The 16,620-nt window shown below is 42.6% G+C and overlaps 1 protein-coding gene across 1 annotated transcript in view; it reads left to right on the top strand.

The window, feature by feature from the left end:
* The window catches only part of CD34 (CD34 molecule), a 142,821-nt gene that overhangs the window by 115,347 nt on the left and 10,854 nt on the right, over positions 1-16,620 (top strand). Inside the window, exons 5-6 of the mRNA XM_073587291.1 lie at positions 7,948-8,083; positions 8,996-9,042. Coding sequence (XP_073443392.1) covers positions 7,948-8,083; positions 8,996-9,042 — 183 coding nt within the window. The remainder of the gene's footprint in view (positions 1-7,947; positions 8,084-8,995; positions 9,043-16,620) is intronic.

Below are 16,620 nucleotides of genomic sequence, written 5' to 3'. Positions count from 1 at the left end.
GGGTGAATTTGAGGGATAGTGTTTGGGAGTGAATTTGGAGGGGAGGAGTATATGGTCAGGGGAATGATGTGGGATTTTGTGATTGGTCAGTGTGGGTACATAAGGTGAGGGGTGGTAGGGGGTAGTTCATTTGGGATAGTGGCTTACCTGGAATGTCATGGAGGCACTTGTCCAGGAGATAGTGCCTTGGCAGAAAGCAGGGTCATCCCAGGAGGTCCAGACTGCCGGAGCGACTCATCCATGATGCGTTTCCCCGAACCAGACACCGGCTGCAGAGCCCGTCCACGGACCCATTCGGAGCGTCGGCGCAGCTTTGTCCTCTGGCCACTAGGTGTCGCTCTGGAGGGAATTCATATCGTTGGCCTGCCCTCTCCTGATGTCCATAGGAGAGGGCAGATCACTGCCAGGAATGTGGGCTGCAGGCATGCAGCTGAAGTCTCTCCAGCTACCAGTCGAAGTGCCATGGTGGATAGGAGGACCAGGTCTAGCGGCGGGTTGACTATATCAGGTTTACCTGGCGATGTCCCCGAGCCAGACTCTGCCTCTGAACAGGAAGGTCAGATCTCGTCTGACAGTGGAGACAGCGAAGGCAATCATCGCGGAGGATATGAGACGGCTGTTATGAGGATCCCTCGTAGTTGGCCTGGTAAGACACGTGGCCTGGATGCGGCTCGGGAAAATGTTGAAGATGTGGATGTGAGTGAACGGTATTTTTGGTTTAGCAGCTAGTAGTGTGGCGAGTACTGAACGTGTGAGCGAGGTGATGTCTGAATTTTTTAGCATGGTGCTGGGTTTTTTGTCACCTGGGTCAGGTCCAAGTGGTGTTTGGCAGGGTGGCACCAGTGGTATGGGGTCAGCAGGGGTTGTGGAGACCCCGCTGGTTCTAAGTGGTGGGATTCCTGCACAGGTTGCGGTTGCTCCAGTGGCGGTTAATGAGGGGGTCTCGTCACCAGCAGCTGTGGCGACTACAGCGGATGTGGTTTGGTTGGATGACAGAATGAGGGGTGAGGTTTATGTGTGCTTTGATGGCCCTTTAGGGGCTTATTTGAAGCAGGAAGTGCAAGAAAAAATATGGAAAGACGAGTACATGGAAATTTTTTCTCTGTTGCCATTGGAAAACTTTAATCTGGACATGGTAAAGCCTGACGAGAGTAAGAAGGATGAAGAGGAATGCAGGCATTATCGCCTTATTCCTCACCATTTTCAGAACTGGTTGCAGGTGTTTGCCATTTTAGCGAGTGTCATTGGAGAGAAGGCTCCAGAGAACTGTTCGGCATTAATTTGCTACTTAGATTCCATTGGTGAAGCATACCGAGTTTATGGTGGGACGGCATGGCTTAGGTATGATGAGCAGTTCAGGCAAAGGAAGGCGGTCTGTCCGAGTTTGCGGTGGGAACACAAGGAGATTAGTTTGTGGTTGATGGCAGCACCAAAATCGGCCTCGCAGTCCTTTCCCGGGAGTACTGAGGACGCTTCCAATTTGGCAGCATCCTCAGCAGGTTCCAGAAAGGGTGTGTGTTGGCAGTTTAACGAATGAGAGTGCCGTGTCGGCACATCCTGCAAATACAAGCACGAATGTTCGGGCTGCAGAGGGTCTCACAGCCATTCCAAGTGCTTTAAGAGAGGAAAGGGGAAGTCAAATGAGGCTTCTTCAGAAAGGGAGGACACCAGTGAGAATCGATCGGATGCTTCCATTTCTAAATAGGTATCCGGATAGGGCGGCCTAAAAACTTGCTGTCGGCTAGGAAGCATGCGGCAGTGGTTAGGGACAAATTGGAGAAGGAAATTGTGTTGGGTTGCATGGCGGGTCTGTTTTTGGAGCCCCCTTTACTGTTTTTATGTGTTTCTCCACTTGGTGTTGTGCCCTAGAAGGAGCCTAATAAGTTTTGCTTAATCCATCACTTGTCTTCCCCTCAGGGAAGTTCTGTTAATGATGGTATTAATCCGAGTTTGGCATCGGTATCCTATGTTTCTTTTGACAAGGCTGTGGAGTGGGTGCGGAGGCAGGGAAAAGGATCTCTGATGGCAAAAACCGACATTCAGTCTGCTTTTCGCTTGCTTCTGGTGCACCCTGAGAGTTTTAATTTACTCGATTGCTTTTGGGACGGTCAGTATTATGTGGATTATTGTTTACCAATGGGTTGTTCGATCTCATGTTCCTATTTTGGAAAGTTTAGTTGTTTTATTGATTGGGTAGTGAGGGAGGAGTCTGGCTTGGATTCAGTCTTGCACTATTTGAATGATTTTTTGTGTATTGGGCCGGCTGGGTCCGCAGTTTATTCTTTGCTGCTTAGAACTGTTGAACAGGTGGCTTCTCATTTTGGCATTCCGTTGGCCCCAAAAAAATGGAGGGTGGCCCCTCAACTGTTTTGAAATTTTTAAGAATTGGATTCAGTTAAGATGGAATGCCGCTTGCCGGAGGACAAGTTGGTAGACTTGAAGTTTTGTATGCAGGAGGCTTTGCATGCGAAGAAATTGCGCCTGCGTCAATTGCAATCACTTTTGAGTAAGTTGAATTTTGCATGTAGAATTTTACCCATGGGACAAGTCTTTTCACGGCGTTTAGCTCAGGCGATGGCCAGTGTTACACATCCGTTGCATTTTGTGAGATTGAATTTGGAGCACAAGGCGGACTTGTCTGGGTGGACTTTCTTCAATCTTAGAATGGCAGGTCGGTATGGTTGGATAGAGTTGTGTCTAATGTGGATCTCGTTTTGTTCACGGATGCATCTGGTTCGTGTGGCTTTGGGGCTTATTCCGGCAGGAGATGGTGTGTGGGAGCATGGCCGGAATCATGGAAAGTGGCAGGTCTAACAAGGAATATGGCGCTGCTGGAAATGTTTCCCATTGTAGTAGATTTGGAGGTCTGGGGCACTGAGCTGATGAACAAGAAAGTGCGTTTCTTTTGTCACAATCTGAGTGTCATGCACTGTATTAACAATCTGTCGGCTGATTCCTTGCCGGTTTTGACTCTGTTGCGTCATCTACTGTAGTACTCAGGTGTTTGGTTTTTAATGTTTGGTTTTGTGCTGAGCATGTGCCAGGTGTTCAGAATTCAATAGCTGATGCATTGTCTCGCTTCAAGTGGGATCATTTTTGGGAACTGGCACCGGATGCGGAGCAGTTTGAGACCGATTGGCCCCGGTGGTTATGGGAGATAGTGTCCGTTCAGCGTTGAATCTGGTGAGGCATTCGGTTTACCCTGATACATGGTCTCGGTGTCAGGTGTCTGTTGTGGAGCCGGGTGTTGCCCAAATTTCATTTTCACGCTACTCTGGATAGGACCCCGGATATACTTGTTTTGCATGCATGGGGGAATGACTTGGGCTCCAGAATGTCTAGGGATTGGATCCATAACATCAAGTTTGACTGCCTGAGGGTCTTGGCATCTTATCCGGGTTTAGTTCTCGTGTGGTCAGACATCATTGCACGGCTGACATGGAAACATGCCAGATCGGTTGAGCGGATAAATAAAGCTCGGAGCAAGGTGAATAGGGAGGTCTCCCGTTTTGTTGCTTTGCACGGGGGGGTTGGGGGTTCCATCGGGACCTGGAAGTTCCATCCAGGGAATTTTTGCAGTTGAATGGGGTCCATTTAAATGATATTGGTACAGATATGTGGGCATTAGCATTGATGGGGAGAGTCGAAAAGGCTCTTTTGGTGTGGCGGGACTCACAGGCATAAGGGGTCATGCCTGCTCGCTATGGCGGAAATGAGGGGGGTTTTTGAAGGAGGTTGCTTACACCAATGGAGGTCGGGGGAGCCCAATGCAGGGATGGGCGACTCCCATCAGTGTTAAGCGGGTGTTTGCATTAAAATGGGTCTCTACTCAGAGAGGTCTCAGCGAGACATTTTTGGTATGGGCAACAATCAGCTGGGTCCCCCAGGGCCGGTTGTGATGCAGCCGGGGGCGGCATGGTGGAACTGTTTTGTTGCAGTTTTCTCAAAATGGTTGAAGTATGGGCAACATTCAGCTGGGTCCCCCTGGGCCGGTTGTAGTGCGGCTGGGGGTCGACATGTTGGAGCTGTTTGTTGCAATCTTCAAAAATGGTTTAACCTTTAATTCCCCTCCTCCTCTTCAGAAAAAAAATAATGTTGTTTGATGATATTTAATGTTACTTATGTTTACATGTTATTTAATAAATGGGACTGCTGTGGCCTTTATATCCAATGTTTTTATTCATAGTTGAGTGGGGATAAGGGGGTTCATATGGTTATGGGAAGAAGGCCGGTTAGTCATATATTCCTAAGTCATGCTTCTTACGGAGTCACTCCTTAGTTGCCCTGGCTGTGTGTTTCAGGTCATTGTCATGCTGGAGGATCCAGCCATGACTCATCGTCAATGCTCTCACTGAGGGAAGGAGGTTGTTGGCCAAAATCTCGCAATACATGACCTCATCCATCCTCCCTTCAAAACGGTGCAGGCGTCCTGTCCCCTTGGCAGAAAAGCACCCCCAAAGTATGATGTTTCCAAAACCAAGCTTCATGGTTGTGACAGTGTTCATAGGATTATACTCATCCTTCTTCTTCCTCCAAACACGGCGAGTGGAGTTGTTACCAAAGCGTTCTATTTTGGTCTCATCTGACCACATGATCTCCTTCCATGTCTCCTCTGGATCATTCAAATGGTCATTGGAAAACTTTAAATTGGAACAGTGAGGGTAATATTCTGATACTTGATAATTATAAATAATAATAATAAAAATACACAACCCCTCTAAAGATGTGGATGGCAGACCATCCGGTAGAAGAACCTAATACCACTGAGTATGGTGGAAGATGAAACCGGCAGGGTACCAATTGGAAATGATATATACAGCAACACGTGGAAATAAATAAAAACACCTTTATTAAAATATAAATGGGTGTACACGCGCGTTCTCAGGCACTCCCAGGCACTAATTACTGGCTCATCAGGTATTTCCTTTTTTCACCCTTTGCTCCCATTTTTTCCTTTTCCACATTGTGTGGCACCATAACAGTGTCATTGTGCACTGCATATCATCTATTTATTTTTTTATTATTTCTTTTAGCACAATTTCGGTTTTATTGCACATTGAATGCACAGTAGTGGTTATTGTTTCATTTGTACACCGCATATATATATATTTTTTGGTTATTCATCATTATTTTCATTTATTTATTTTATCATTATTTTTTTATTATATATTTTTTTCATTGCACAGTTTTGTGTTATTGCACCTCGTATGCACAACTTTTTGGGGGCCTCAAGAAGTGTACAGTTATTATTTATTTTTTTACCTGCATAGCATTGAGCCTGTTTTACATGGGTATTCATTCAGCCCCATGTTGAGATTTATCATATTTTAACACCATGCATTTATTTGGGAAGCCTTTTTATTTATTCTAAGTGTACACCCATTTATATTTTAATAAAGGTGTTTTTATTTATTTCCACGTGTTGCTGTATATATCATTTCCAATTGGTACCCTGCCGGTTTCATCTTCCACCATACTCAGTGGTATTAGGTTCTTCAAACTTTAAATTGGCCTGGACATGTTCTGGCATGAGCAGGTGGACCTTGCGTGCCCTGCAGGATTTTAATCCATGACAGCATAGTGTATTACTAACAGTAAAGTTTGAGACTGTGGTCCCAGCTCTCTTCAGGTCTTTGACCAGGTCCTCCCATGTAGTCCTAAGCTGATTCTTGATCTTTCTCAGAATCATCCTTACCCCATGAGGCAAAACCTTGTATGTTGCCCCAGACCGATGAAGATTGACAGTCATCTTGTATTTCTTCCATTTTCTAATAATTGTGTCAGCTGTTGTTGCCTTCTCACCAAGCTGTTTGTCTATTGTCCTGTAGGCTATCCCAACCTTGTGCAGGTCTACAATTTTGGTCTAGGCCATAGTAGAGAGGTTGGAATGTGATTGAGTGTGTGGACAGGTGTCTTTTATACAGGTAACAAGTCCAAGCAGGTGCACTTAATACAGGTAATGAGTGCAGAGTAAGAAGGCTTCTTAAAGAAAAACTAACAGGTCTGTGAGAGCCAGGATTCTTGCTTGTTGGTAGGTGATCAAATACTTATTTCATACATTTAATTACTTAGCAATCATACAATGTGATTTTCTGGTTTGTATTGTTAGATTCTGTCTTTCACAGATGAAGTGTACCTATATTAAAAATTACACACCTCTCCGTTTTTTGTAGGTGGGAAAACTTGCAAAATCGGCAGAGTATCAAATACTTATTTTCCCCACTGTATATGTGACTGAGAAATAACAACCATCAAACATTTTCCTGCCAGACATATTGTAAACACAAGTTCCTCTGCCATTACTTCTTGCAAAGTTTCACAAGTAAATATTCCCTTGGGGCAGATTTTTGCCTCCTTCCTATAATTGTTCTATAAATGACACAAGGACATGGAAGAAAGCCTAGACCCTTGTTAAAAACATAATGACATTCCTGTTTCTGAGCAGTGTTATGCACTGATCCAGAATAGTGTCGGTTTTGTATAATGGTTTCAAAAACAAAAAAGGGAGTTCAAGTAATCTTTAACAAATTTGTAAGAGAATTTATGAAAATAAAATCTTATTCTCATAATAGAACAAAGGCAGGAAACAAGCTAAGTCAATGCAGGTATAACAGAAAAATACTTAAAAGGGTTGTTCGCTAATTTTATAATGCTGACCTATCAATATCAGATTGGAGTAGGGTCAACACCTTATACCCCCACCGATTAGCTGTGTCTTGGCAATGGATGGATGTTATCAGCTGCGGAGTGAATCAACCCCTCTGTGGCCACTATACAGTTGACAGTGCTGTGCTGTTCCATCCACAATTGATCACATCACGCCTCCATCGCTGGCACCGGGAACAGCTGATCAGTGGGGCACAAGGTGTTGCACCCCACCAATCTGATTGATGACCTATCCTAAGGACAAGATCATCAATATAAAAGTAGTGGATAACCCGTTAACCACTGTCAAATCTTGAAAATTTGGGTTTGTTAACCAGTTTTCCATAATGGAGATCTTGTAATCACCAGTGATGTCTAGTTTTTTTTTTCTCTTTTCCAACAAAATATCTCTGCCTGTCTACACAGTAAAAAATATATTCATGATTCTTTAAAGGGATTTGTCCGCCTCAAAATAAATATCCTTACATGTGCCGTTCCCAGGAGTTCCACTTCCACATTGTCCTTGATACAATACAGTGTGTCTTGTGTCAAGGCATTATTGGAGCTGTGTATGAAGGGGGCTGGCCGACCTGCTCATTCTCACAGCTAAACCTGTTCTCATCTCTTTATTATTCTTCATTTTGGCAGGGATTGTTACTTTTTATGTTGGTATTAGATTATTCTGTTTATTTGAATGTATGTGTTTTAGTTTAATTACATTATTTATCATTTATTTAACTCCATGTAGCTCACAATCTAATTTTCAATCTTAGGCAAACAAATATAAGGGCAAATTTCATGTAGGGCCAATTAAAGTGAACCTGACAGCTGCTATAGACAGAGGCTGTGTGATTTCTACCATGTTTGGCTCTGAAACACTGCGACGTCTATGAGGCAAACATACTTTAAAAGATGACCATTGAAAGGTTTTTTTGACTAGTCAACTATGAGACTTGGTCCCTGGCTGAGTTTTATAGTATATTTAGAGCCAAAAGTGTTCAGTTGGAAAGCTGCACAGCTCCGTCAGCTGTATAAAGGCCGCGGGAAGATACTGCACATCTGCCTAATGATTCGAATAGGGAGCGAATGTGCAGTACCCAGCCAAGGCCGCTTTATAGTATCCTGTGCAGCTACACAACTGAGTACTTTCAGCCGCCAGTGGGACCAGCTGATTGTCCAGTTTGCCGTCTGTCACATCCCCACAGATTTACAATGATGGTGTATCCTTAGGATACGTCATCAATACCAAAAGTCCCGGGCACCCCCTTTAAGATAATATTGATTCTGCATCCTTTCTTGCAGGAAAAACTTGATAATGAAAAGAAAGAACACCTGCGATCTTTTCTGTGTAATATAATGAGCAGCCCTCAGTGTAATGTAACCGTACACACCTCAGAAGTGCAACCAAGATGTATCCTTTGGATTCCAACTTCAAAAGGTGAGCTCAAAAAAACATTACTCAAGTAAAAAATTAAAAAAAATTAAAATTGAAGGAAATGGTACAACTCCAAAACACCCAAATTATCTACACTGAGGGTTAATATGTGAGTCAAAATAGCTGTTTGAGGTTTTTCATAATAATATACGGTATATTGTTATTTTCATGGGGTCCATTGCAGGGTATAAATGATGTTACCTTTATTCTGCAGCTCAGTATGGCTATATTGATATCAAATTTATTGTAATGATGACAGTCCCTTTGGTTCCAGGACCGGCACAGGAGAGGCATCACCGGCTCGGTCTATCTTCCTACAACATTAATATGTCTGTCGATCCTGTGAATTTCATAAGTTCATTACTTTTTCTTTTTTGTGTTGCAACTTCATAGTTGAGCAGTATATACATTATACAGTACTGTGCAAATGTTTTAGGCATATGTGGAAAAGTGTTGCAAAGTAATAATGCTTTAAAAAATATTTTAATTGCATTTTATTTTCTGATAAAAATAAACTAAATGAGTGAACAAATGAGAAGTACAAAACAAATCAACATTTGATATGGCCACCTACTGCCTTCAAAACATCATTTCTTTTAGGTACACTTGCATATAGTTTTTGAAGGAGCTTGGCAGTGAAGTTATTCCAAACATCTTGGAGAATCATATTTAGGTAAACTTGACGTGGTTGGATGACTTTTGCGCTCTTTGATCAAAAAACACTAACTAAATATCTTATGTTTTTAACATTGAGGGCAGTGGCGCAGTTCATGCATTCATTAATTGCGATGTGCTGACTCAATGTATGTACACTGTTTTACCAGGGTGTGACTATTGTTGTTAAAGATGTCATGTATTCCTTTGTATTGCGCATTATCACAAAATGTTTATAAAGTAATATTATTATTCTTTCAGATGCCAAAGACAGGCTTAAAAATGAAACATATACATCTATTAACAAGGTAAGTGTATTTGAAAACACATTGTCACACTGTTAACTGATAGAATAATATGCCTAAAATGTCTTCATGTGCATAGCGTTGGAAGAAACAATATCAGGACAAATAGCTGACTAATGAGTATCAGCATGATTGCCTGACTATCTAATGTGTATGGTGGGCATCCTAACTTTTCCAAGACAGATGATGTGGGGGATCAGCAGTTTGAATTCATATAACTGATACTTTAGTCTCTGTGGATGAGGTGTCTGGTAGAGATAAGTTGATCGCTTTGCACAACCCCAGTCTACCATTCAGCATTGGCTCTCTATCCAAGGACAGGAGCAGTTCGAATTTCCTTACCTTCCTGATTCCTTTGACTCACCGACCCTATGTGACATCATCTGTGGTACTCAAGGTGACAACATGCCAAACCAGCAAATCATAAGATGAGCCCAGGACCAAGGATTGATGAGGGTTAGGAAATTCTTCAGCTCCTGTCCATGACCAGAGAGCACTGTCCTAGACTGTGGACCTAAGTTGCGTGAAACAATTCATTCATCTCTAGTGTCCTGTAGTGGCTTATTCTCCTCTCATCATACATCATGCATATGCACATGTTTTTTTCAAGATCTTTCATCTGTTCAATAAATATTCATTCAATGCCTGAAAAATGTCTGCAACAAATGCCAAGTTTCTACAAGACCAATTTTCTCCAAACTAACAGGTCAAGGGAAATAAAAACACTCTTCCCCTCTATAGACAGAAATGTCTCATTGTCAGGGAATGTTTTTCCATAAGTTATCACAGTTAAATCTTGGACTTTATCCTAAGAATAACTTCCTTCCTCCTATGTGAATGCAAACACTCACCGAGTGCATGTTTGTGTTCGGTACCCTTAACATCCCAAAAGATATACTGACTTTGACCTTGTCACGCTGCAGGTGTCATGATTTGTATTCCTTGCATTCTTCAATGTCATATGTTGAAAAAGCTTAAAGAGGAACTAAACAACGTTTTATTTTTTTTTTCCATAAATCAGTAGTACATGTGAAAATAAAAAAACAACTTTATAATATATCTTATCACAGAAATCCGTGTATTTCTCCTCCTGAACTGATCTTTCATTCTCAAAATTCTCAATTCATGTGTAAAATTTGTTTCCAGTCAATACAGATCTCATTACTGAGAGAGAAGGTGGCAATTGGTGCTCATAAAGTTCTATTGAAAGCTGTAACTGTAGTAGTATAATATATGTGTCTACCCCTAGCACCTCCTCCAACCCCTTCCATCTCCATAGAACTTTATGAACAACAACTCTTATGTCTCAGTAATGCAAAAATCTGTCTTCACTGAATGAGAGTGAGAGCAAAAGATCAGTCCAGGAGGAGAAAGAAACAAATTTCTCGTGTAAGACATATCTCACATTTAGATTAATTTCATGTTTATTATTGATTTTTGAATTAAAAATTAAAAAGATTGTTGCTTTTTAATGGGAATCTGTCACCCTTTTTTTGGCCTATCAGCTGCCGGCATTGACATCAGGGGCTTATCTACAGCATTCTCTAATGCTGTAGATAAGCCCCCGATGTAACCTGAAAGATAAGAAAAATACGTTAGATTATACTCACCGGAGGGGGCGGTCTGGTCCGATGGGAGTCGCGGTCCGGTCCAACGCCTCCCATCTTCATACGATGCTGTCCTCTTCTTCCCTTCCTGTAGTGGCTCCGGTGCAGGCGCACTGCTCTGCCCTGTTGAGGGCAGAGCAGAATACTGCAGAGCGCAGGCGTTGGGAGAGGTCTGGCGCCTGCGCACTGCTTCTCACAAAATTAGAATCTATTCTATTATTTTTAAACACTGTTTTTCGGTGATTCTTTTGTATCCCCGTTCATACTGCACCCACACACACAAATGATACACCATTTGAAAGGTAAACTTGCCCCCTTCAGCAAGAAAATAGCCAAACAAACCACACATCCACGATTTGATCACAAAATAAAGTTTAAACATTAATTTTCATAAACCTGCAGTAAGGAAAAATGTCCTGCAGGTGGCACCACAGTACCCCAAAGCACACTACCAACACATTTGTAAACATGCACTACTTTTTCACTGATCTCTTCGCCCCACACACACATGATACACCATTTGAAAGGTAAACTTGCTCCCTTCAGCAAGAAAACAACCAAACAAACCACACATTTGTGAGAAGCATTTCTATAACATCTTGCCTGAAGATTTAATACCAATTTAAACACGGCAGGTTCCCTATTTAGCATAACTAAAAGGGGGAAAAGGCTCTTGTTAACATAAATTCATGAACACTAACAAGAATAAGGCAGAAGTTATCAATGTACCTTTAACATCGGACAGAAGTACAGAATACCTAATCTGTCAGCAGAGTACTTTCATAGATCCATTCTGCATACGTAGTTCATTTTATTACACAGTGTGACAAGTTTTATAACCTTTAAATTCAATGGATCCACCCAATATCTTTGGATTCAGTGCAAAGAGCAAACTAATCCAACAACCTAGACAAATAGAACAATGCTGTTCAGGATTCACAGTAATAAAAGAATGGTAATGTTGAGCTCATGAAAATCTGTTAGCAATTTGCACTGGCTGCAAGCTAAGAACTCTGTGTTTTCGTAACTTATTCATTTGGGTGGATTTTGTTATCATATATACTTTACTGCATTCTTTTTTGATTTCACACAGAATACAGGACATCCCATTGACATTTCTGTAAACTAAGGGGTCACTTTGGGATTATTAATTTCTATGTGTATATGTTTCTGATCTTCATGCAATGGACATCAGTGCAGACATTTAACCCCATTATTTATACAAGGGGTAGTAGGAGAAAATGGACTCCACAATTAATTATGCAATTCCTACAGAATAAGGTAAAGCCAACGTGGGGTAGGAAAAAACTCTCTGGGCACACGGCACAGCTCGGAAGGGTAGAAGCATCATTTGACGTTTCAAATGAAGATGTGGAGTCAAAGTTACAAATACGCCAATTGAGTACATAATAATTTGTGACCAGCTAGTGCTTCTGGTGACAAACGGTTGAATGGGTTTTACTGCTTCAGCAATGTCAAACATGGGTGCTAACTGCTGTGTGGGCAAATTGCATGACTCTCAGGGGAGGTGGCCATTTGTCTTTGGGAGCATGGCTTTTGCTAGATTGTTTTTTGGGAGCCATGTTGCTTTGTCAGAGCCTTTAAGCTAACACCTCGTGGGATGAAAATGACAGCCCCCTCACTCTTGTTAACTTTCTAGAGGCCACTGTCATTATTGACAGTGGCAACTACATTATTACAGGGATTGGCCACTAGTCAGAAAACCCGTTTTCAACCACTAAGATCCCCCTTTATAAAATAATAAAACCTATACTCACCCCTGTTGCCAGTGCCGTTCCAGCGTTGTCAGCACTGGCTCTCCGGGGATCCTGTGATCTTGTTTCATTATCAGCCAATCAGTGGCCATTTCACGCTCCCCTCCTATGGGAAAATCACATCCAGGGTAAGTGAGAGAGCAGCTGTAGGGGATAGTGAAGTGGCTGCTGATTGGCTGTAGGGATCTCATGACATAATGTCATGCGAGCAGTGGGAGTGCCAGTGTCAACCATACTGGAGCAATACCGTTACTGCAGGTGAGTATAGGTTCTGACATATAGGCCTCCAAAAGTCACTTCAGATGTGAAGTGATCCCTAATAAAATAGTTTTTTTAACGCTTCTACGTTTCTAACAAAAAATATATTTAACCCCTTACCTACAATTGACGTAATATTCTGTCCATGTGACCATGGACCTAATTACCATGGACGGAATATTACGTCATCGCGATCAGCGGCGCCCACGTGGTGAGCGCCGCTGATCGCGGCCGAGTGTCAGCTAATTATCATAGCTGACACCCGGCACAATGTGTCAGGGGCGGTCACGGACCGCCCCCGACACGTTAACCCCTTGCACACCGCGATCAAACGCGATCGCGGTGTACCGGGGGTTAAAGGGAAGCATCGGCAGGGAGGGGGCTCCCTCCGTGCTTCCCTGAGCCCCCCACGGCAGCGCAATGTGCAGCGCTGCTGCGGGGGACTCCCTTCCTCCAGGCCCCCGAATCCAAGATGGCGACGGGGGCCTTCGGGGGCCTGAGGAAGCTGGCTTCCTCAGTGCCTGCAAAGCGCAGGCATGAGGAAGTCTGCAGCAGTGCCTGTGACAGATCGCTGATCTGTCACAGTGATCTGTGATGTGACAGATCAGCGATCTGTCACAGGACAGTGATGTCCCACCTGGGACAAGGTAATAAAGTAAAAAAAAAAAAAAAAAAAGTGTTAAAAATAATTTTAAAAAAATCGCTAAATAAATTAGTTAAAAAAAAAAAAAATATTCCCCAATAAATCCATTTTTTGAAAATAAAAAAAAAACAAAACAATAAAAGTACACATATTTGGTATCGCCGCGTCCGTAACGACCTGCCCTATAAAACTGTCCCATTAGTTAACCCCTTTAGCGAACCCCTTAAAAAATAAAAATAAAAAACGAAGCAAAAAATAATGATTTATTATCATACCACCGAACAAAAAGTGCAATAACGCGCGATCAAAAAGACGCATATAAATATCCATGGTACCACTGAAAACGTCATCTTGTCCCGCAAAAAACGAGCCACCATACAGCATCATCCGCAAAAAAATAAAAAAGTTATAGCTCGCAGAATAAAGCGATACAAAAATAATTATTTTTTATATAAAATTGTTTTCATTGCAAAAAACCGACAAAACATAAAAAAAACTACCTAAATGAGGTATCGCTGTAACCGTACTGACCCGAAGAATAAAAACGCTTTATCAATTTTACCGCACGCGGAACGGTGTAAACGCACCCCCCAAAAGAAATTCATGAAAAGCTGGTTTTTGTTCATTCTGCATCCCAAAAATCGGAATAAAAAGCGATCAAAAAATGTCACGTGCCCGAAAATGGTACCAATAAAAACGACAACTCGTCCCGCAAAAAATAAGACCTCACATGACTCGGTGGGTCAAAATATGGAAAAATTATAGCTCACAATATGTGGTGATGCAAAAACTATTTTTACAATAAAAAGCGTCTTTTAGCGTGCGACCTCCGCCAAACATAAAAACCGCCATAAATCGTAAATCAAACCCCCCGTTATCACCCCTTTAGTTAGGGAAAAATAATAAAACTAAAAGAAAATGTATTTATTTCCATTTTCCCGCTAGGGTTAGGGTTAGGGTAGGGTTAGGGCTAGGGTTAGGGTTAGGGCTAGTGTTAGGGCTAGGGTTAAGGCTAGGGTTAGGGTTAGGGCTAGGGTTAGGGCTAGGGTTAGGGCTAGGGTTAGGGCTAGGGTTAGGGTTAGGGTTAGGGATAGGGTTAGGGCTAGGGCTCAGATTAGGGTTAGGGGTGTGTTGAGGTTAGGGTTGGAGTTATAATTGGGGGTTTCCACTGTTTGGGCACATCAGGTGCTCTCCAAAGGCAACATGGCGTCTGATCTCAATTCCAGCCAATTCTGCGTTGAAAAAGTCAAATGGTGCTCCTTCCCTTCCAAGCTCTGCCATGTGCCCAAACAGTGTTTTACCCCCACATGTAGGGTATCAGCCTACTCAGGACAAATTACAAAACAACTTTTGGGGTCCAATTTCTCCTGTTACCCTTAGGAAAATAAAAAATTGGGGGCAAAAATATAATTTTGCGGAAAAAAATGTTTTTTTTATTTTCACGCCCAGGCGTTATAAACTTCTGTGAAGCACTTGGGGGTTCAAAGTGCTCTCCACACATCTAGATAAGCTCCGTGGGGGGTCTAGTTTCCAAAATGGGGTCACTTGTGGGGAGTTTCAATAGTTTAGGTACATCAGGGGCTCTCCAAACGCACATGACACCCGCATACCAATCCATCAAAGTCTGCATTCCAAAACGTCACTACTTCCCTTCCGAGCCCCGATGTGTGCCCATACAGTAGTTTTCTCCCACATATGAGATATCAGCGTACTCAGGACAAATTGGACAACAACTTTTGGGGTCCAATTTCTCCTGTTACCCTTGGGAAAATAAAAAAAATGGGGATTAAAAGATGATGTTTGTTGAAAAAATACGATATTTTTATTTTCACGCCCGGTCGTTATAAACTTCTGTGAAGCACTGGGGGGTTCAAAGTGCTCACCACACATCTAGATAAGTTCATTAGGGGGTCTAGTTTCCAAAATGGGGTCACTTGTGGGGGGTTTCCACTGTTTAGGTACATCAGGGGCTCTCCAAACGCAACATGACACCCGCAGACCATTCCATCAAAGTCTGCATTCCAAAACGTCACTACTTCCCTTCCGAGCCCCGACGTGTGCCCATACAGTAGTTTTCTCCCACATATGAGGTATCAGCGTACTCAGGACAAATTGGACAACAACTTTTGGGGTCCAATTTCTCCTGTTACCCTTGGGAAAATAAAAAAATGGGGACTAAAAGATCATGTTTGTGGAAAAAAATACGATTTTTTTATTTTCACGCCCGGTCGTTATAAACTTCTGTGAAGCACTGGGGGGTTCAAAGTGCTCACCACACATCTAGATAAGTTCATTAGGGGGTCTAGTTTCCAAAATGGGGTCACTTGTGGGGGGTTTCCACTGTTTAGGTACATCAGGGGCTCTCTAAACGCAACATGACACCCGCAGACCATTCCATCAAAGTCTGCATTCCAAAACGTCACTACTTCCCTTCCGAGCCCCGACGTGTGCCCATACAGTAGTTTTCTCCCACATATGAGGTATCAGCGTACTCAGGACAAATTGGACAACAACTTTTGGGGTCCAATTTCTCCTGTTACCCTTGGGAAAATAATAAAATGGGGACTAAAAGATCATGTTTGTGGAAAAAATACGATTTTTTTATTTTCACGCCCGGACGTTATAAACTTCAGTGAAGCACTGGGGGGTTCAAAGTGCTCACCACACATCTAGATAAGTTCCTTGGGGGGTCTAGTTTCCAAAATGGTGTCATTTGTGGGGGGTTTCTACTGTTTTGGTACATCAGGGGCTTTCCTAATGCGACATGGTGTCCGATCTCAATTCCAGCCAAAAACGTCAAATGGCGCTGCTTCCCTTCCGAGCTCTGCCATACGCCCAAATAGTGGTTTACACCCACATGTGGGGTATCAGCGTACTCAGGATAAATTGCACAATATCTTTTAGGGTCCTGTTACTTTTGGAAAAATAAGAATTGAGGGTGAAAAGATCATTTTTGTGGAAAAAATATGATTTTTTAATTGTACTGCTGTACGTTATAAACATCTGTGAAGCCCTTGGGGGTTCAAAGTTCTCACCACACATCTAGATAAGTTCCTTGGGGGGTCTAGATTCCAAAATGGTGTCATTTGTGGGGGGTTTCCACTGTTTTGGTACATCAGGGGTTTTCCAATCGCGACATGGTGTCCGATCTCAATTCTAGCCAAAAACGTCAAATGGCGCTGCTTCCCTTCCGAGCTCTGCTATGCGCCCAAATAGTCATTTACACCCACATATGGGGTATCAGCGTACTCAGGACAAATTGCACAATAACTTTTAGGGTCCTGTTACCCTTGGAAAA

The sequence above is a fragment of the Dendrobates tinctorius genome, unplaced genomic scaffold (assembly GCF_039654945.1).
Source record: "Dendrobates tinctorius isolate UK_male_01 unplaced genomic scaffold, ASM3965494v1 ptg000098l, whole genome shotgun sequence".
NCBI classification, from domain to species: Eukaryota; Metazoa; Chordata; class Amphibia; order Anura; family Dendrobatidae; genus Dendrobates; species Dendrobates tinctorius.
The sequence above is the reverse complement of the archived record's forward strand: the minus strand, read 5'-3'. Positions and strand labels throughout refer to the sequence as shown.